The sequence below is a fragment of the Pieris rapae genome, chromosome 24 (genome assembly GCF_905147795.1).
Source record: "Pieris rapae chromosome 24, ilPieRapa1.1, whole genome shotgun sequence".
Lineage (NCBI taxonomy): Eukaryota > Metazoa > Arthropoda > Insecta > Lepidoptera > Pieridae > Pieris > Pieris rapae.
In genome coordinates, this window is record NC_059532.1 from 3,064,419 (window position 1) to 3,087,414 (window position 22,996).

A 22,996-nucleotide genomic window follows, 5' to 3' on the forward strand; every position below is an offset into this window, starting at 1 on the left:
ATTATAATATTATAGGTTATTATATGTGATAGAGGGTTATTATATAGATAAGTGTATGGGGTTTGGGGGAAATTTTAGCAAATAACAAATTACTTTATTACTCAATTTCTGTCGTTATTGAGCATCAGTGCAATGTTATGTAGAGTGGATCATTGGAACACAAGCTAAAGTGAGTCAGTGGTTCTCAACCTTTTTTTGTCACGGCATATATTTAATTATTTTAAAATTTGGCGGCACACATTAAACGAGTTTAAAATTTCGCGGCACACTAAGGGCCTGTTTCACAATGTATGGATAAAGTGCCAAATAGCTATGCAACACATAAATTATTCGAAAGATAAAAGTTCCGAATAAGATACTTCACTTTTTATGACAAATCGCGCTATCCGACAGTCATGAAACGCAAAAATACTGTTAATCCTACAAATAAGTAATAAATAGCTTATTTGGAACTTATCCGGACATCGTGAAACAGACCCTAAGAAAAATATAAAAATTATTTGCATCTTAAAAAACATGTAAAATAAACTAATATATGCTTTAATATAATTTAACGTTAAACACAGGATTAAATCAAGCTAATAATAAAAAACAATATTTGATACAATTAAATAATAGTAACGTCATCATTATATATATCGAAGATTTGGCGGCACACTTTTGAAATTTGACGGCACACAAAAGTGCCGCAGAACGGGGGTTGAGAATCACTGAGCTAAACCAATCAAGTCAATTCAATTCGTCGTTAAATCGAGAGATGCTACGAGGAGTGTACACTGTATATGAAAGAATGGTGTATTATGTTCACTGGTCGGAATTTAAAACATTTTCTATCGTGGAGTTAGGTCTGGATATTCCTCACACTTTGTGCTTGTTTTCCTATAAATGCTTGTCATATTAAATTCTATATTTTTTTTATATTGTATGAGTGCCTAGCAAATAAATAAGCCGCATACTGGGTGAATCGCGTGAGTTACCAAAATTGAAATCATTGTGCAATATACAAGGAAAAAAATATATTAATTATGTGATTTTGAACTGAACGTCCAGTGTTATTAAGATTAGATTCCTGTATCTTGACTGATTACAGACTCTATTTATATTAGTTGTTTAGAGACGAGCGTGTGAGATGAACGCGTTCCAATTTTAAATTAGTGCTCGGACCTATTTTGAAACGTAAGTCATTTTTCCGCCTTGTTCGATTTTTAAATTTGAAATCGCATCTATCTACTTATTTTAGTGCTCGGACCTATTTTGAAACGTAAGTCATTTTTCCGCCTTGTTCGATTTTTAAATTTAAAATCGCAGGTATCTACTTAAATTAGTGCTCGGACCTATTTTGAAACGTAAGTCACTTTTCCGCCTTGTTCGTGATTTAAATTTGAAATCGCTAACTTATTTTAATAATAATAATTCATTGGCGCTACACCTCTTAAGGTCTTGGCCTCAGATTTCTGGATCTGTTGTTATTTTTTTAAATACAAGTCCTCGACTTTTTGGGTATAAGACATGTCGATTTCCTCACGATGTTTTCCTTCACCGTTCGAGCAAATGTTAAATGCGCACATAGAAAGAAAGTCCATCGGTGCACAGCCGGGGATCGAACCTACGACCTCAGGTATGAGAGACGCACGCTGAAGCTACTAGGCCAACACTGCTCACTTGTTTTAATAAATATTAATACGACGATCCCGGAAGAACGATTTCGTAAATAATACGGAAACATTCAGTTGATAAATCTACGTTTGTTATCGTTCTAATAATTCCTTGTTGTTAAAATATATTTAAGGTATAATAAATATTTGCTTTATTAAGATTTATTGCATTTAAATTGTTCACAAAGTTCAGTCTTCATTGCGGCAGTCTATTTGCACTGTGATATTTTTTTAACTTTCGTTTTTGTTTGACCGTCTATTCCCATCGGCTTTGAGCAGCAAGTAGAGGGCTATACAGTCCGCCCCCGTACCATCCTGTATTGGAAGGTTTCGAAAAAAAACACCCGAAGGTGGCATGGATTAAAACAAAATTAGACTTTGTATAGAATTTTGATGTTTTAAGTAATTAGAGTAATACATGTACATACAGGAAAAAGTTTGTTTTTCTATTTAGGAGACCAATTGAAGGATATTTTTCAGATCTGTGGTTTTATTGACGATGATATCATTCATATATTTATTGTTTTTATTATGTGTTACTATCAAAATAACTTACTCTAATAAAATAAGTACACTAGAGAAACTTCTTTGTAAATTAATTATTACTATATACATATGCCCACTGCTATTATATATACTATACTAGTGGCCCGCCCCAGCTTCATACGGGTGCAATGCTGATGAAAAAGCAGGTTTTTATTATGTATTGTTATTTCCGTCGCTGGAAAGCTCCGATAATATACGCCACATATACCATATAGACATATACCATCACGGACTTTTCTGTATACCTTTTCAATGTGTACAATACTTAGTACATTATAATTTTGATAAAACTCGTAGGGTTCAGCCTGCGTTTGCAATGTAAGCGGAAAAAATGTAATTATTTACGACATCACATTAGAAACCTCAAAAATAACAGTACTTCTCCACTATTTACTGGATGTTATTATACATATAAACCTTCCTCTTGAATCACTCTATCTAGTAAAAAAACCGCATCGAAATCCGTTGCGTATTTTCAAAGATTTAAGCATACAAAGGGACATAGGGACAGAAAAAGCGACTTTGTTTTATACTATGTAGTGATATTCCCACTGTTAACACACTGCATACGTGCTAATGAGAATATAAATAAATAAAAAATCTGCGTGTCATCACAGGACGTTATGCGACATAATTGTCATCCTTTTCTTCTTTTCTTAGACAAAAACGCTGTACATATAATATTATTATTATTATTAGTGACGCTTATATTATTATTATTGCGTTTCATCCGTAAAAAAATTGCTCTTTACCCGGTGTAAAAGGCACTTCTAAAAGCGTTATTAATTTATTTATTATTTATAAAAACACTCCTTAAAAGGTGAGCCTAAATTGACACGAGTGAACAATAATAATACATTTTACAGACGAAACAAAAAAAAAACATACAAAATTACAATTTTCTAACTAACTAACAAATAATATAACTTTTGACATGTTTTTTTTTGTTTTAGATAAGTACGCATTTTACCTCTTTAGGTCCTTGCCTCAGATTTTTGAATCTGTTTCAAGATCATTTTTAAATCTAATAGGCAAGTAGGTGATCAGTCTCCAGTGCCTGACACACGTCGTCGACTTTTTGGGTCTAAGACATGTCGGTTTCCTCACGATGTTTTCCTTCACCGTTCGAGCAAATGTTAAATGCGCACAGAGAAAGAAAATCCATTGGTGTACAGCCCGGGATCGAACCTACGACCTCATGTAAGAGAGTCACACGCTGAAGCCACTAGGCTAACACTGCTCATTTTTATGCTTAAGTGTATGTAGAAAGTCGAAAATTTTCTTTGTATGAAAATGACAGTGTCGACAAATTTTCATACAAATTTAGTTTTCAAGTTTTATATTACTGTTAAATCGTCTTGTCTAAGTCCCCTTGCCAGTAATGTTTTAGTTAATCGAGAGGTCCTTATAGATTAAACAGTTAAGAGATTGAAGTATTTGCTGGGCTTTTTATCGAACGATTTAATTATTTATGACATGTATTAAAAATCATTTTATGTTATCTATAATTGTTTGTTTATATGAAGTTTATTGATACCAAATCAGTAAAGTCAGATAAGACAATTGTAAACTCACTTTATACGATTAATAAAAGCACGTTTGATTTCCAATCGATACAAAAAATAATATAATATAGTGCTGGGTCATCGGATGCTTTAAATCATAAAGGATTCGATAATAATTCAATTTTTATTCTATACTAGCAGACTTGGTCAAGCGTTTCTGTGTGGTTTTTGTATGTTACATAGTAGTAAACTATTCAAGGGAAATGGTAACTTATGTGAAACGTTGGTACTTTTAACACGGCGCCATCTGTAAATAATAAATGGCTATTAATTTATAGTTTGAATAACTGTACCGTGATGAATGTCTGTGGAACTAACTTCAAAGTTATAAAAACTTATCTAAAAGTGATTCAGCACTACAAAAAAATCGTGGCGAATTAAATAAAGTGACAGACAGACAGTTTTTGTAACTCTCCTTCTAGTTCATATGGTGTAATCTGGCAGAGTTTTCAAAGTAATTCATTCAGTCGAATAGTGTTTTCGCATGCAGTTCATTTTGGACGTGTGATCATCTCAGTCACTTCAATAGTACTGACATAAAATAATCCTACCCTCATGTAAACAGAACTAGCATGTTCCAAGTCAGGTCAGCAAGCCAGCACAGTACTAGCTTGCTATCCTAGCTTAAAATACTTGCTTCGTGTAACTCGGGTTTCCATTAGTTCATTGGTTCACGGATCACGTGATACGAGCACGACCCCAATGTCGCACGCTTAGCTACTGTTAATTTAATATCAGCGCCATCTATGCTTATCTACACAAAATATATTTGATAGTTGTATGTACAAAAAAATTTAAACGACTAACAAATGGTGACTCACCAGTATAAAACAGAACAAATCTAAGCGTATGACAAACCGATAAGGAAGGAATTTTTAACCTACATTGTCATGATAATAATAATTTAAAATTGATAAAAATAATATTGAATGGTTTCGTCACAGATACCAAATTCTGTCGGCGTAAGAATTTCCTCGCATTGCGATTGTAAATCTACACTAATATTATAAAGAGAAAACTTTGTTTGTTTGTTTGTTTGTAATGAATAGGCTCATAAACTACTGCTCTCATCGAGCGAATATTCTATGTCAGTCGCCACCGTAACATATAAAAAACTAGCAGACTCAGCCAAGCGTTGCTGTGGCTAAGGTTTTTGTTATATTATATAGTAGTAATTCAAGGGAAACGGTAGAGAAACTTATCTGAAAGGTATATAGCTTATGTGAAACATTGGTACTTTTAACACAGTGCCATCTGTTAGAAACAAATATTTGTAATAAAATATTGCTGGTATAAATTGAGGTGTAAGCTATCCTATCTTTTAAGTTAGATTAAACTGCACACGGTGTGCAAATTTCATTGATATCGGTTCGGTAGTTTAGGAGTCCATCGCGGACAAACATTGTGACACATAATTTATATGTATTAAGATTATAAATCAATATCTTAGTTTTATTCAAACACTTAAACCAGTTGTTACTATCTGACACTGTAGTTATTAATCTAATCAGATTATGCCTTATACATGACTATTTATTGATACATAAAATCATTTACAATTAAACCATATCTTGATTTATATTTGACTAAATTACAATTTTCCCTATTTGAGTTTGAAATACAAAGAACATATTTTATTACTTATAGTTTCAATTTAATCAATAAATTATTAAAATATTTTATCGCTGCTCACTGAAGTATTTCCGAACTAATTAGACTTAGGGTCCTTCAAGAAAAGAGGGTACCATTTCTTAAAAGGCCGGCAACACACTCGCGAGGCGTTGAGTGTCCCTGGGCGGCGGTATCACTTAACATCAGGTGAGCCTCCTGCCCGTTTGCCCCCTGTTCTATAAAAAAAGTCTCTGCCAATCGCCACATTTTGTTTCATTTGATTTGTGCCAATTATATTTACTTAGTTAGAAAATGGTTTATAAAACCTAAAAATAATAGTATTTCTAATTTAATTTAGCTAAAAAAACAATGAAAAATGAATAAACAGAAAATTAATTCAAATAAGTCATAATTCAAAGAAATTCGTTAATTCCTTAAAATAATTACATTATTTTATTTATTTTTCAACTGTTATCAAAACGCCTGAGTACATGAGTAAGTGTGTAATTACCAGCTGCTAGCTAATCTTGATATAATAATAATAAAAATAATTAGTCCTTCAATACTGATATCAAAATACATAATATTAAATTGTAATTTATTTAACAATATTCAGATTACTCCAATACATTAACATGGCATACAAAAAATCGAAAATATTATGATCAATCCGGCCAGATACTCAGAAGTCATTGTCAGGCAGGCTGATCACCTATTTGCCTATTAAAAATATATTAAGGCCAGCGCCAAGGCCACCTCGTATCTGTAGTTGTGAAGTCATCGTGACAAACAGTTTTTTATCTGATTATTATGACGATTTTCTGGCGGTCTGGTGACGCCAAACCCAATAACCTATCTCAATCCATTTTTGACCAACTCAGATTGACTGAGACATCTTAATTCAAATATTGATAAAAGTGTGCCTATAACCAGTCGACGGATTGTAATAGCCATCTGTCGATACAAGCTAACCATGGTAGGATCGGGTAGGTTATAGACCTTTGTATGAAAATGAATGTCCAACTCGATAACCTATCGTAAGATATTAACTTACACTATTTTTAAAAATAATTAAAAAGCTATTTGATATGTTATAAACATAGACATGTATATTTTAATATATTTGTACGGTTTTATTTACTTTATTTGGTTTATATTGATTATCAAATATGAGTGTTAAGAGCGAAGAGATTGTATTCTATCCGTCGCCAAAAATGGATTATCTTCGTAGGGTTTCGTTATTGGAATGCAAATAGGTGATCGATCGACTAGCACGGGCTGATCTGGATTATGGATTAAATATTGGGTTCGGGCGTTAATAAAAATTTGTGTCAGCAAATATTTATTATAAAGATCTCAGTGACTGAGCATTCCTAAGCTTCCTGAATAACACTTTTAATTGGTTGTAATAAATCAATCAATCGACAAATACTAAAAGTAAGAATCATAGATATGCATAGTTGCGTGCGTTCGTATATTTCTTATTAAAACAGTATATTTCTTCACCTCCACAAACTACATAAACAATTTATAATAATAAATAATTAACATGAAATAATTATAATAAACAATTAAAAGTAATAACAAGTCAATTAACGCATATGGAACAGATGTTAGTTGACGTACATTAAACGCGCGGGAAGCAAAACGGATGTAATGCTCCTCCGCCCCGCTCCCCGCTACCCCAGGACACCCAATTTTCGTCTTCTGCGCAACGGTCACAGTCACAATATGGCGCCAATTATCTACACTAATATTATAAAGAGGAAAACTTTGTTTGATTGTAATGAATAGGCTCATAAACTACTGGACCGATTTTAAAAATTCTTTCACCATTCGAAAGCTACATTATCCACGAGTAATATAGTCTATATTTAATTTTGAACAAAAATAGGGTTCCGTAAGATATTAGGGTTTTTCGGACACAAGGTGTAAAAAATCAACCAAAAAAGTTACTTATTTTGCGTACCCTGCCTAAACTATTAAAGATAGAGCCATAAAATGTTCTAAGTAATTGTAGATCTTATAAATATCTACAAAAAAGTCCGCGACACACTATACCTATCTATGTCGAGTGAGGCATAAATGATATACATGGCAAAACGACGTTTGCCAGTTCAGCTAGTACTTAATAAAATTTGATTCATATTTAAATGTCTGAAGTCACTTAGTGGCTAGTGCTCGATATTAAAGTTACGATTTCAGTGAAAGGAATTTGACATAACTATATATTTTAAACTTCCTTCCTAGTTTTATAAGTAAATAAAACACTTCTTAGCTGATTAAGCTATTGTGTAACATGCAAGCTATCGATAAAATGCTCTAAAATAAATAAAATTATTGTCTCCGACTAAATTCAGTATATTTTTATTACGTAAATTTAAAAATAAACCGTAATATCATCTGAATTTTGTAAATAATAATAAAACAGTTGATGATTATCCGCCATCTTGTGTGTCAATTAGTAGCGCGGTTGTAAAATTGAATTTCAAAAGAACATTTAACAAGATTTAAATGTTCTTTAAATATTGTTCTACTGTTTATCGCTACTGTGAATTTATCCGACGTTGCGTTGACATGTGACGAAATTTTAAATTATGTTTAAATAATTATAAGTTTAATTTAATACATAGCTTCAATCTCAAAAAGTGTTTTCTTTAAATGTGTTTCTTTAAATGTGCCATGTTTTTGTGCCAAAAAATTAAAGTTTATAATTAACAAAAAAAACATAAGGGATGATTGTAGAGGGGTGAAAATTTAGGTGTATCGTAAAAAAATAAAAACGAAAAATTTTGTCTAAAAAATAAATAAAAAAAATTAGGGGTGGACCACCCTTCACATTTAGGGGGATGAAAAATAAATGTTGTTCGATTCTCAGACCTACCCAATACGCACACAAAATTTCATGAGAATCGGTCGAGCCGTTTCGGAGGAGTTCGGTTACTTACCGTGACACAAGAATTTTATATATAAGATACTAAAAACTTTATGTATAACAACTTTTTTGTATCCTAGTGATTAAATAATTATGAAATTTGTTGTTTTGCGTGAACATAGCATTGACATTGACATAGTCATAGACATATCATTTATTACTAACAAAACACACACACATAAGTACACAACACAGCAGTGATCAAAGAGAAAAAATTAAATAAAAGATATAAAGATAGGTATATTAATTTTTTATATTTGGATAGTTTGGATAGGATAGGAGATTGGATAGTTCCTGGTGAACAGATAAATTGTGGTTCACCACATTACTATTAACTATGCATATTATACTAGGTATAATAAAATATATTTTTTATAATTCAATATTACAAGTGCTTGTCATATTAAATCTTGTATTTTATTTTTCTTGTGCCAATGTGCTAAGCGGCATGCGATTGTAAAAGAAACATATTTCAAATCAATAAATCATAACATTTCTTTTTTAAAAGAATAATGTTAATTTATAGTTACAATATTTTTAAATAATATATAGAGTATTTGGTTTTTTATAACATCATGCGCCTATTTTATTTTAGTTTATTTTTATTCTAGATCTTCAATAGAGTTAGATTTAATGAAGTAAATATGGAGTTTCGTATCCAATCTTCTCCATATAAAACTACCTTTACTAATTTCTTTTAAAAATAAATAAATCAGTGGCGCTACAACCTTCTTAGGTAAATAGGTGATCAGCCTCCAGTGCCTGACACACGTAGTCGACTTTTTGGGTCTAAGACATGTCGGTCCCCTTACGATGTTTTCCTTCACCGTTCGAGCAAATGTTAAATGCGCACATAGAAAGAAAGTGGAGGTGCACAGCCGGGGATCGAACCTACGACCTCAGGTATGAGAGTCGCACGCTGAACACTGATTTCTTTTAATATTTATAAATTTAATTTTGTTCCGTTTTAATTTCTTTTTTTATATAAATGATACGACTTTGACAGTACCGGAAAAGGCGTCAATATAATATAAATATGAATTATTTATAGGAAATCTACATTTTATTTAGATTTTACTTGTATATCACATACCATTACGTTATATACATTATATAAAAGATAATTTGAATGGAAGTCTCCCATTGCCAAGAGGTTCCAATAACTTTGTTTTGTATGTAAAATATTTCCACTTCTCTCAACATACATATTATTATATCTTAAGTGTTTGAATACTTTGAGTGGTTGTACATACAACAAAGTACATATTTAACAGTCCGTTCGCTCACACACTGTTTTATTTACTTTATTATTATTCTTTAATGTACGGTTTTACGGTTTCTTTATTTGTAAATATGTGAGGAACGTGTATACTAACAATACAATAATAGACCTGAATAGTTTTATTCATAGCCAAAATACACTTTGTAAAGTGTGAGTTGCCACTATTGAATTGCTCTTATTGCATATATTTATTTAGATTACTTGTTTATAGTTTACCATAGATTACTTAAATAATGTTATCATTGCTTTTAATAATATAAATTACGTTTTGGTCCAGCTAAAACCTATATACTAAGCACAACTCCTAGAGTATATGGCCATAATATTTGCCATTGTGTACAAGTTCAATGTCATGCAATGTTTGATACATCACAATATATTATAGTACTTATGTAGGAATGTATGAATACTTCTTCGGTGTAATAAGATAAAAGTCTTTTAAAATTTTATCTTTTGACTCATTCTACGTTTGTAGAAGGAACGACACTGACATAAAGGTATTTAACACATTGAAAAATTTATTATAACGCATTATCTAGTTAATTAAAGTCTATTTAAAAATCACAAAAATAAATTCGACATAAATAAAGAATTTTTTTTAATGTTGATTGTTGACTATGCCAGCTTCAGGGAGTCGGTTTATTGTGACGGTGTGCGGTTGCCGGCTTATATGACAGTACGCGCGCGCATCGTAAAATTTTACTCACCTCATTTTTCCCTAACGGGCCAATAGAAGTATAACTGTAAATGTTTTTTTTAAATCTCATATTCTATTTTCAGATGAAGCAACTGTATCTTCTACTCCTTCTTGTAACTTCTGCGGTAAGTTACAAGATCCTCTGCATCCATATGGTTCCGTCGAAGAGTCACTTCCACTTGGTCAATGGTGTGGTGCAACCCCTGCTCAAAGCTGGTCATAAGGTACATCTAACAGACTTTATCAGCACGGTTACACTATAATCTGATTTTCAATTGATATAGATCCTATGCATCATCCCCTTCATAATTCAACTAGATCAAGCAGATGACAGATTTCAGTATCTAAATTTGATTCGACTGTACAAAAAATCTGTCAAAAACTCGAAAAAATCAAACTACAGTTACCATAAAAGATGAGTACCAACTGCAGCTGCAAAGGTCTTTTTCAGCAGTTAAAAGAGTAAGAAGCCACTTGCGCTCCACAATCCGGCAGCATACACTTACAGCGTTCTCGCTAATGTACATAGAAGGTGATTTTTTAGAACCTACAGCCGTTGAAACTATCGACCAGTTTCGTTATCCACCGGGGCTTAGTATGGGATAGATTAGACAAATAGATTTTAAGGTTGGGGGCACGACCTCGAGTAGCCCGGAACCGCAGGTCATGATTAGCTCTCTATGTCGGATATAAGCCCGGGTAGAATGCCTAGCGAACCCCGAGGGCCCATCTTAATGGCGTGTGATGGGCTGAGGTGGTTTTAGTGGGTAGGGTCTCGCTACCCCTCTGAATAGCAGAGGGTTTTGAGTGTAGATCCAGGCCCACAATCCCCGCGTCAAGTTCGATATTCTTGATGCATACGTGCATTTCCACCTCATAAAAAAAAAAGACAAATAGATTGCCACAATCTATTTGTCATGAATAAAGTTTTTATTAATAGTAAAAATTAACTCTTCATAATAACGCACACTTAAAAAACATTTTTTGTTTTTTTAAAAAGGGTGCCATTTCTGTCCAATAGAGTATTTGAATGAAAAATGTTATTAGAATAAAAATCAAATATTATTTTTTAGATCCTATTCGCGACACCATTCCCGGAGGCTGTGAAGAAACATGATAACATCACGTTATTGGATTTGAGCAGTCACAATGAATTTTTAGAAAGTGAGTCATTTTCGTATATTATTTAACAATTAATTTCAAAAATAGTTTTGTATCGAGCACTGCCGCATAGTATTTTTTATTAACTTATGCAATTATAATTATTTTTTTGTACAGTATTTTTTTAGTTGATGTTAGTTCTATCTATCGATCTAGATCTACGGGTAAAGGCCTCCTCCATTTTGCTCCACATCTGTCTGTCTTTTGCTTTGTCACTGTTAGAAGTTTTTTTTGTTTATTTTTTCAAAAATTTGTTTTACGATGTAGACAACTGTTTTTTTTAATTTAGATCAGTTAAAACGCAAATAAATAGTCACTGTTAGAAGATTTTTTGTTTATTTTTTCAAAAATGAGTTTTACGATGTATACAACTGTTTTTTTTTTATTTAGATTAGTTAAAACACAAAAAAATAGTAAAGGCCTCCTCCATTTTGCTCCACGTCTGTCTGTCTTTTGCATTGGTGATCCAGCTTCCACCAACTTGTCTTTTTATTTCATCAATCCATTTTTCCTTTGGTCTACCTCTTGATGTTTGTCCATTTAGGACCTTAAGTGCAGTTATTTCGGAAACGCTAGTTGTAAAGCATTAAAAATATATTAATGGCACTTTACTGCTTTCCAGATATTGACATGTCAGATCCTAATGTCGATATTGGAGATGTCATAAAATTAGCCAGGGATTTGGCACTTGCAACAATAAAAAAACCGGCGATACAAGAGGTGCTGGTGAAAGAACAGTTGGATGCCGTCGTGACTGAATGGTTCTTTACAGATATTGACGCAGGGTGAGTGGTGGTGGTAGGAATTCCTGCTCTTAGGTTCTGCGAGCCAAAAATATTAAAATTTTCTACCAGTCCGCTCTTAGCCGCTCGCAGCCAGATTAGAATTTCTATAAATCGGAATGAAGCATTTGTACTCACTTGAACTTGACTTGAATAAGAAAGTTGATATTACTCACTCGATATAATAGCTCAGTAAAATAAACGTTTTGGTATTTCCAAAAGGATGTCGATTTTTTTTTAAGTAACGGGGGTAAACGGGCAGGAGGCTCACCTGATGTTAAGTGATTTGGTTTTTACGCTTATCTTTTTTCTTTTCTCTTTTCTTTGTTCTTATTTTCTTTGTTTCAAGACGGATATGTTTTTTTACGTTAGATCAACGGCGATATATATAATAAAGAAATACATACAGAAAAGCTTTATTATACATAATAGTAGCAGCCCCCTCACTAAGACTCCGAGTGTCATGGGTCGTGAATCAGTTATAAGAGATGCAGTCTCTGTAGTTTGGAGTGAAAACACTTCTTTCATCCAAATAGATATTCCTCATAGTTAAAACACATAGATGTTTTATTGATTTATCAAAAATATAGTTCATAACTGCGTTTTACGATGTAGACAACTGTTTTTTTTTTATTTAGATTAGTTAAAACACAAATAAATAGTCACTGTTAGAAGATTCTTTGTTTTTTTTTTTCAAAAATATTGTTAAAAATTCGTTTTACGTTGTAGACAAGTGTTTTTTTATTTAGATTAGTTAAAACACAAAAAAATAGATACTGAAAAGATTTTTTGTTTATTTTTTCAAAAATATTGTTAACAATTCGTTTTACGTTGTAGACAAGTGTTTTTTTATTTAGATTAGTTAAAACAAAAAAAAATAGTCACTATTAGAAGATTTTTTGTTTATTTATTTTTTTAATTGTTCAAAAACGTAATTTATATAAGGACAACTGTTTTGTGATGAAAAATCTTATATGGTAGTTACCATTGCATTGCATTTTTTTTAATCGATTTTAGCTACGCAGTGGTCCAACAAGTTCCATGGATTGTTCTAAGTGGAAATGTCCTCAATTATCATGTTGAACAACTCGTCGATGCTGTGAGGTCACTGCCAATTATACCAAGTATACACACGGAGTATCCTATTCCCATGACATTTTGGCATCGCTTGAAGAGCACCATGGTTTACGGCATGATGATGATAGAGGAGTGGTAAGTCAGATAAGACTCAAACTGCATCGCTTTTTGAGGCACCTTCCGTACTTTGGAGCTTTCAAGAAGAGCATATCATTTTTTTTATAGAACAGGGGGCAAACGGGCAGGAGGCTCACCTGATGTTAAGTGATACCGCCGCCCATGGACACTCTCGATTCTAGAGGGCTTGCGAACTTCAAAGTTTTTTAGGAAAATTGATGTAAATTTTTTTGCCTCCCGGGAATAAATGAGAATTTGTCTACTCCTAATCTGCTGTCAAATATAACAGTTCTAATTTAACACTGCCTAAATATTTTCTTGACCGAAATGTTTTTTAGGAAGTCATACCAAGTGTTCAAGTCGGATTACGAAGAACTCTTTGGCCCTCTAGCGGCAGCCAGAGGAATTTCATTACCGCCATTCGGGGAAATTCACAGAAATGTATCTATCCTGCTCTCGGACAGCCATCCCTCTTTCTCAACAGCTAGAAGTATACCGCCGAATGTCGTAGAAATAGCTGGATATCACATCGATGCTAACATACCAGAATTACCTGAGGTAAGGTTTTAACTTGAAGCATGTTTAACTTTGAGAGTTGGCCTAGTGGTTTCAGCGTGCGACTCTCATATTTGAGGTCGTAGGTTCGATCCCCGCCTGTTCACCAATGAAGTTTCTTTCTATGTGCGCATTTAACATTTGCTCGATCGGATTTTTACATATAAAAAAGTCTGTTAATTTGATTTGAATTTAATGTATGATGACAAATCAAATAAAGAATATAACTATTTTGAACTAATTTAACTTATGGAAATGGCAGCTGATAACAGCTCTACTGCTCCGACATACATATTTGCTGCAAAACTCGCAAAAGGACTGGCCTAACCACTTCTCTAATAATATTCCTAATACATTCCATTGGGGAAACATCTTACGAGTCCCACCCTTAAGCTTTTGTTGCGTAGTACATATTTTTTATATATTTTTTTAAGAAGTATAAAATATAAATATGAATAAAATCACTATTTAATCTTTCTTAATTTTTTTATTACATAGTATATTAAACGAGTATTTAATGACTAACGTTAAAAGTAATAATATAATTAAACAGACAGCAATCATTAACAATACTAAATAAACTTCGAAGTAGTCTGTGACGGTCATATCGAACGCGGGCGATTTCAAATATTTCGCGCCTTTATGGCGTATGACGTGCTCTATCCACCATATTGCTTTCTGCAGTGACGTTTGTGGCTGGTCATTTATCACATCACGAAGTTTCTCTATGTTTGTTTTATATCTGAAAATAGCATTAGTAATAAAAATCAAGGCATAGCAACAAATAATAATAATAATTATCTTCTTATTATTCTTCCGTCTATGGGTATGCAAACCACAGACACTTTGAATTAAAATTAATAATGATTCTCGCATGTCAATTAAACGTACTGGTTTTGACATTTGGCAGTCCTAGCGCATAGTATCGGCTAACTCGCCTAAAATTACCTTGTATTGTTAAGAACTGTCTCAATAGCATTCTTAAAGTCGTCTTTAGTGGATGTACGAATGTCACACATAACTCCGATTTCTAATTCCACAATTTTATCGACATTGTACCATTGGTCCCAGAGTATGGGTACTCCCACCATTGGCACTCCAGCATCTATAGCTTCATCGATGGACTGAAGCCCGCCTTGCGTGATAAACAGCTTTATTTTCGGGTGTCCTGAAATAAAAAAAAATTAAGAACGTCAATAAAAAAATTACATTTGCGACTTTATTTTAACTAGCCTCTTGGTATGATCATGGGCGGTATCACTTAACATTAGGCCCATTTCATCCTTAAAAAATAAAACTAACGCAATGCCAAACTGACGTTAGAGATATCTACTGTATGTGTTGCCATGGTTACGGAGTCCATGGTAACCATAGTAACGGACGCGATAAATCAAAGTTTTATCATTCTATTTGTGTCATTTGTCAAACAAAGTTAACATTTATTGCACTTACATAATTAATGGCTGCCCTTTGACTTGAACATGCAGAACAAAGTAATAACATTATTATTAAAATAAGTGTTAGGAATTGCGTATTATTATTTAAAGATTTTAATTGGCGCCAAAACTCTGATTTTTCTTTTCTCCGAATTCTGACAATTCATAAGTGTTGCTACTAAAAAGATTTGAGGGCAATAAAATATAAAATGCTTCGTATTTTATATGTTTTACGTACAAAAAGGTAAATCTTAATATTTACTTACTCAATTGTTCTAATGCATAAATAACAAATATTTAAATATCGCGAACAATATATCGAATTAACTTTAATTAGTTTACTTTATTCTTTAGTTGGCATCGCTGCCTCCAAGTTAAGTAAAAACGTCTGTTATTATGCAGTTTACTAATTACTTCCATGGTATTGTGTCTTTTTGAGAGGTTAGTTTTCGCTAACTAAATATTAATGGCGATCTCCTCCTAACCATCAGACATTCTGAGACGACGCGAATACTTTATTTATTAAAGAAGTTTTATTTAAAAATAATAATAATAAAAAGGCTTTATTCATTTTAAGTACATTTTCTTTTCAAAGTGTAAGATTTGGAAACCCTTTTAATTAAAAAATACCTGTGTGTCAGGGTTCCCAGCTCTTCCATAAACAAACTTAATTACTTAAAATAATGACGTTATTTAACCTATTTTTTTGAACCGATTCATTTTTATTTTTCTTTTTTGAACCGTTATCATCACACCTGAGTGCATGAGTAAGTGTATGGGTGTTAATGTGTGAGTGCATGAGTAAGTGTGTGATTGTAAATGTGTAAGTTAATATACATACTTAATAAATCAGCCTGAGGAAACCACTTCCTCACAATAACGTTACTCGGTGCATTCTTCACATTCGAGTCCCATTTCCAGAAGATTGTATACGGCATTTGTGCCAAGACATTAAGGAGCATTTCAACTTTCTCTTGACTTAAGATAGATGATCGAATAGTGCTTCCAAAGCTCATGTAAATCACCCCTTTTGTCGCGTCCAGGTCGGCTTTCAATTCCTGTAAATTAATCGGGAGTGCTACACAAATAACAAACTATTACTTTTGGTAAATGATTACATTTGGTGAGCAGGGTTGGCCTAGTGGCTTCAGCGTGCGACTCTCATAGCTGAGGGCGTAGGTTCGATTCTCGGCTTTCACCAATGGACTTTCTATGTGCGTATTTAACATTTGCTCGTTGAAGGAAAACATCGTGAGGAAACCGACATGTCTTAGACATAAACAAGACTACTATGGTTACAATACAAACCACAGCTTTCTAATGTAACATATTGTAAAAAAAAAAAACATTCAACGACCATTTAGGACTTGTTTAAGCTGTCGCAGAATGTGCTTAAGAAGTATTTTTTATATATAAAAAAATAGTATTAAGAATATACAAAGCCCGAAATAACCTGCATCATGACTACACCATACATTCACATGTAAACCCTGACACATCATCACACATCACATCCGAATCAGGTATTACTTACTAACTATTATTATAACATTTACCTTTATGAATGAATTATTATTGTTAATGTTTAAGGGAGAAAAATAAATAAATTATTATTATTATAAATGTTTGTACCATTTTATATGTATTCCATCTTTAGTATAATTGTCATTTTAATATACTTAACAAAATATGTTCGTCAATTTGCCTCGATGCCTACCTCTACATTATTAATTTACTAATGCTATAATTAAATATAGTCTTAATTAGTTAATCTTGAGATTAATTAATAATTAAATGAATATTTATGACAGTGACAGATACATCTAAATTTTAAAGATTTGGTTAGACATAGAGAAAAACAACGAATGAAAACAAATTCGTAAATACGTAACTATCCCGGCGTGGTCTAAACTGATACCTCTAGATATGATGTCTGATATCTATAGAAATGATACCTTTTTTTTATAGAACAGGGGGCAAACGGGCAGGAGGCTCACCTGATGTTAAGTGATACCTAGACTCGCCGGACGCAATTCCATTTTATCTATTTATCACTTTATACTTTAAGTCTAATCTGATTATCTATTTGTATACGTTTGTATATAATATGTTTAATAACCAATGAATAAACAATGAATAAACAAAATAAGAACATGAACAGAAGTACATATATATACATACATGTCTGAAAGGATAATAAATGTATTTATGTAAATAAATAAATAGATAAATAAATAAATAAAATATAAGATGACATTTGCATGCCTATTTATATGTGGCGGATTTTTGTAATTTATGTAACTAATTGTAAGACTATTCTAGCAAATAAACGATTTGATTTGATTTGATTATCTGAAATAGAAAACTCCAAAATAATTGCTCCGTTTAACAATTGAGTTTCATAAAAAAAAATATCTTACAACCATTTCAGTCTTCGCCGCAGACTTCTGTATTCTAATATTTTTTTAATAGACAAGTAAGTGATCGGCTTTCTTTGTCAGACACGATGACGTTTTGGTTTGACAGCCAATTTCTTCACGATGTTTTCCTTCACTGTACGAATGTGTTAAGCACACATAGAAATACTGTCAGTCACCCGGGCACAGCCGGGTTCGATCGACCTCATAAAGGTCGTTGGACCACAACTCCAACATTATAGATTTCCATAAATAAAGGTCAAAGATTGATTTACCTTAGAAAGATCCTTTTCCTTTTGCAAATGCAGGCCTCCCAAATAAATAAGATTAGGTGGAACCGGGCGGTTGGAGTCCCAAACAGGATGCACGTTCAAAAGGATTATTTCAATATTCTTCATCAACTCTCCCATGGTTGGAAACTCCTTCCCCAAATGCCGTCTCGCTACTTCGTTCTCCGCAGCCTCCACCTCATAATACAGCTTCACCAACCGATAATGTTTATATAATTCGCTCAATTTGTCTATGACAGTTAAATTCTTGAATTTCTCACGAACGGCAAGTGGATACAGCAGTGGATGCAGCGGGGCACCGACTATACTGAACGTGTCAAAAGTGCCGCCAAAAGAACTGACTTGAACAAACGGCGCTTTGAAAATCTCCGAAAACACCACGGTGAAGCGCGCGCAAGCCTCACCCAAAAGGAGATCAAACACCTGTCCGCTGTTTAGGAAATCCCTCAACTCCGTCATTAATATGTCAAACACATTCTTCGCTGCATCAAACGCGATCACCTGCTGCGAATAAATATCCTTCGCGTCTTTCATATCGTCGACGAGCGCTTTCTGCATCAATTTCTCTATACAACTCCCTATGTCGATTTCTGTGATGTTTTTCGGCGTTGTTCCGTTCTGGAACGCTGGAAACGGGGTTATCACTGTTACGTGATGTCCCTGTCTTGCCAGCTCCAATGTCAGTGGTCGGAAAACCAGCTGGTGGCTGTAACATGGCGCTGGGAAAACGGCTAATATCCGGGCGCTGTCACAAAATACAATTAATGTTAAATAAAGTAGAACGTGTGCGAATGCCATGGCTTATATGAACTGATTGGGGTTTTTGATGCGATAAGATATAAATGAAGATTTAGTTAACGTGAGGTTATTATTAAATAATTACTAATTATCGATACATTAATTATAATTATTAATGGTAATTTAACATAATTAATGTTACAAACTGTATTTGGTAGGCATCTAGCAACAAATTTTTAAGTCTTGTATATATTTATACAGGTCTAAAACTTTAGATTTCCGAGACTGAGAGGGAGAGCAAAAGAAAGATATGTTAGGAATTTAATTGTCATTAAAATGTTAGAAGTGTCGCAAATTAATACAAATTATAAATTATTATTTTTCTTAATTTATACTTTGTCATTTGATACTTGATGAAATTATTTTGCATAAAATATAAAATAATAATATTTCATAAATTCTCTTTACGAAATTTTAATTTAAAAAAATATAATTTCTATAAAATAATTCGCCTGTTCTTTCTCGCTCGGTCTCAATCGCTCTCTCCCTTTTCTTGAACAATAACGCTGCACATCTTCGTGACGCTAATATTATTATTGCCTTGCATCCGTAAACATTTTACTCTCATGCGCCTAAAAAAGCTTCACTTCAAATATTGGTTGCACTTAATTAATTTCGAACACCAGCATAACTAGCAAATAAATTTAAGATATTCACAATTATTCCATGTGTACGAACACAATATTCGCCAATATTACGCGTTTTGGTTGGATTCAGATTTCATTTGAACATTGACCAAATGCTGAGTTGGCTCACGTAGCTGTCCCTGTTATAGCTGAAGATGCAATACACAGACAGCTCATATAACATTATGTAATCTACGTACATTTTACGTCTTTGGTCAAAATATTTTTTTAAAGATTTATTTAAATGAGCAGTTTTGGTTTGAGATCGTAGGTTCAATCGGCGGTGTAAATGTCATAGAAATGAAATGAAATCAAAATTTATTTATTCAGTTTAGATGCGACTTAACGCATGCTTATGAATGTCAAAAACGTTTACAAAATTCGCGAAAGAGCAACACTACGCCATCCGTTCGCAGGAGGAGGTCTTGTTCTGAGAAGAACGGGCAAGAAACTCAGCAAGTTTTATCCTCCCTTTACATACAATAATTCAAAAGAAAATCTCATAAACCACAACGTTATTTAAGTTACATAAGTAAGAATAAAATAAAATCACATTCACCATTACATTACATTACATTCACAGAAATGATCAGAAATCTGGAGCCCAGACTTTTATGTAGGGTGACTAATTTTTTTATTGTTTTATACCGAAACAGGATCTGAAACAAATATTGGATGCTTCACCCCAAGGTGTCATCTACTTCAGCCTGGGTTCCGTGCTGAAGGCATCTGCCTTCAAAGGGAATACCAAAAAAGAACTCATCCAAGTCTTCGGAAGTCTGAAGCAAACCGTTTTATGGAAGATCGACGAGAAAATTGATGGTCTACCAAAGAATGTTCATGTGAGGCCATGGATGCCACAATCTAGTATACTTGGTGAGAGTTTAACTATATTTATTTACAGTTTATTTTATTTTGGCAAAAGAGCTTGACTAGCTTTGGCCTCGTTTCGGAAATACTTCAGTGGGCAACCACATAGACCTACTGAATTTGCATAATAAATTTCATAAGAATCGGTCGAGCCGATTGGAAGGAGTATGGGAACTAACAACAACACGAGAATTTTATATATAGATTACATTAACTTTATAATGAGCTCATGCAATTATAATTATTTTCGTTACGGAATTTCTTGATTCGGTCGCCGTGCTCAAAGCCCGCTATAATATCTATCCAATAGCTTATAAACGTATTCATTTTGTAGTAGGACCTAGTGTTCTAACTACTCAGATAGTTTCAACAGTAATGAATCTAGTTTTATATAATCTAGGACGATAATCATCAAAATCGCGGATAAATTCACGTTGTTTTCTCCTTACAGCTCATCCAAACATTAAGGTCTTCATCACCCATGGTGGATTATTGAGCACAATGGAGTCAATACACTATGGCATACCAATATTAGCGATACCGGTGTTCGCCGACCAACCGCATAATGCTGTTAGAAGCGTCGAAGCGGGGCATGCATTACGGGTGAAATACTCACCGGAAATGGCGCCGGCGGTAAAAGTTGCGTTGGAGGAAATGCTTAGGAATGACAGGTAAGTTTTATTTATTGATACATTGCACAGAGTCACAATTACATGCCGACATTCTTTATGTAATAGTCTATGTGTAAACTATTAATGATTTGATTTGACAATAATTAATGGACAAATTCTACGAAAGGCGGTTTGGTCGAAAGTCTGCGCCATGGGCGAAAAAAGAATTGATTTGACAATTACTTTGTATTAAGGTTTTCAACTTAAATTAAAATTACAAATTTAAATGTATGTAATGAATGTATAATTTTTTTTGGTGGCAACACACGGTGCATTAATATCGTTTTTTTTAGGTATTATAGCTACTTGCTCTCCGGCGAAATAGCCGGCACCTAATGTCAATGTCTTGTTACAGATTAGCTGAACTTAATCTATGATTTTATGAAAGTACTAAAAGTAATAATAAATGTTAGGTTCATTAATAAACTTACCACTGAACGAATTCAAAACTCTCGTTAAATTAATCAATAAATCTATTTATATTAGCTATTTATATATTTGACGATTATTTAAATAATCCTTATCTTGATTTGCTCCAGTTCAAATTTGTATAAATCAAAACTTATTAAACGCGATTAAAAAGAGTGGCGGAAAGTTTCTTACCAGTTCTTCTTGCACGTTCTATGCCATTGACTTGCGAACTTGTCAATGTAAATTAACAATTATTATTTTTTTGACGTTCATAAGTACTTGTTTACCTATATCATTAAAATTATTTTGAGTTTAAGACTACATACATACATATTGCTTCACCCATTTAGCATCCTAAATTCTTGCCAGACTCAATAACCTTTTTTTTTTCAGCTACTACAAGAAAGCCAAGGAAATATCTAAATTATTCAGAAATCGTCCGAACAAGCCCTCAGATTTAATTACACATTATATAGAAATGGCAATCGAGACTAAAGGTAACGAATAATTTTTTATTATATACTAGCTGGCAAACGTCCTTTTGCCATGTATATCATATATTATTGTGCCTCACTCGACATAGATAGGTATAGTGTGTCGCGGACTTTTTTGTAGATATTTATAAGATCTACAATTACTTAGAACATTTTATGGTTCTATCTTTAATAGTTTAAGCAGGGTACGCAAAATAAGTAACTTTTTTGGTTGTAATAATAAACAAATATTTGCAATAAAATAATATTGCGGCTATAAATTGAGATGTAAGCTATCCTAGATAAAAATTGTTCCTGCATGCGGAAGGAATAAGCTTTTTAAATATTTCTTGAGAAGAGCTGTTCAAGTATTAGGTACATAGGCACTATAGGTTTTATTTGATTTTCTTATTTGCTGATTACGTCAACAGTAATTATTTACTTTTTTACACATATTATCCACATATTGTCTATGCTTTTAATTAATACATAATACATCCGCGCTCGGCAGCGTTCGACATCTGTCTCTCTCCTATTGATCAATTCAATTGTGATTTCCATTTACCTCCTTTATATCCATACAAAACATCTATCAAACAAATAAATTAAAAATTGTCTTTTGAAAAATGCAACCATTCCATCAGTATTTTCTTATGACGTTGTCAAGTTCAAGTATCGTCAGTAAACCGACTTTACAGACAACCGATTTTTTCGTCATTATTCTAATACAATTATATTTGGATTACTTATTTTTATGTAAGCTTGCTGACAACATAGGTTTTTTTTTACTTAGCGTATATTTCATAAATATTTAATTATTTTCAGGTGCCCTTCATCTCCGATCAGTTATCAAGCAATATCAGTGGTACGAATATTTAATGTTGGACCAATTATTGTTTATATGTATTGTATTGTACATAATATATAGTGTTATTAGGAAAATGTTTAGTGCACCAAAAATTAGTAAGAGGAAATATGACTAAATTTATGTTAAATAAATAAATAAATAAATATAGCCTTT

At 32.9% G+C, this 22,996-nt stretch overlaps 1 protein-coding gene across 2 annotated transcripts; it reads left to right on the forward strand.

The window, feature by feature from the left end:
- The first annotated feature begins 1,055 nt into the window (after positions 1-1,055).
- LOC111001681 (UDP-glucosyltransferase 2) lies at positions 1,056-22,963 on the forward strand. 2 transcript variants are annotated; one of them, XM_045633826.1, is made up of 11 exons: positions 1,129-1,150; positions 1,321-1,346; positions 10,375-10,515; positions 11,365-11,455; positions 12,075-12,237; positions 13,252-13,446; positions 13,767-13,986; positions 20,207-20,426; positions 20,872-21,091; positions 21,896-21,999; positions 22,801-22,963. In XM_045633826.1, exons 3-11 carry the CDS (start codon positions 10,375-10,377, stop codon positions 22,956-22,958), a joined length of 1,512 nt encoding a protein of 503 aa, XP_045489782.1. In that variant the 5' UTR covers positions 1,129-1,150; positions 1,321-1,346; the 3' UTR covers positions 22,959-22,963. The 2 variants fall into 2 exon arrangements, with proteins under 2 accessions (XP_045489781.1, XP_045489782.1); XM_045633825.1 differs by lacking the exon at positions 1,321-1,346 and having other exon boundaries at positions 1,056-1,176.
- The last annotated feature ends 33 nt before the right edge of the window (positions 22,964-22,996 follow it).

Coding starts and splice junctions, on each gene's coding strand:
- LOC111001681 (XM_045633825.1), top strand. CDS start 10,375: ATGAAGCAACTGTATCTTCTACTCCTTCTTGTAACTTCTGCGGTAAGT. Junction 12,238..13,251: donor TTTACAGATATTGACGCAGG/GTGAGTGGTGGT, acceptor AATCGATTTTAG/CTACGCAGTGGTCCAACAAG. Junction 13,447..13,766: donor ATGATGATGATAGAGGAGTG/GTAAGTCAGATA, acceptor AATGTTTTTTAG/GAAGTCATACCAAGTGTTCA.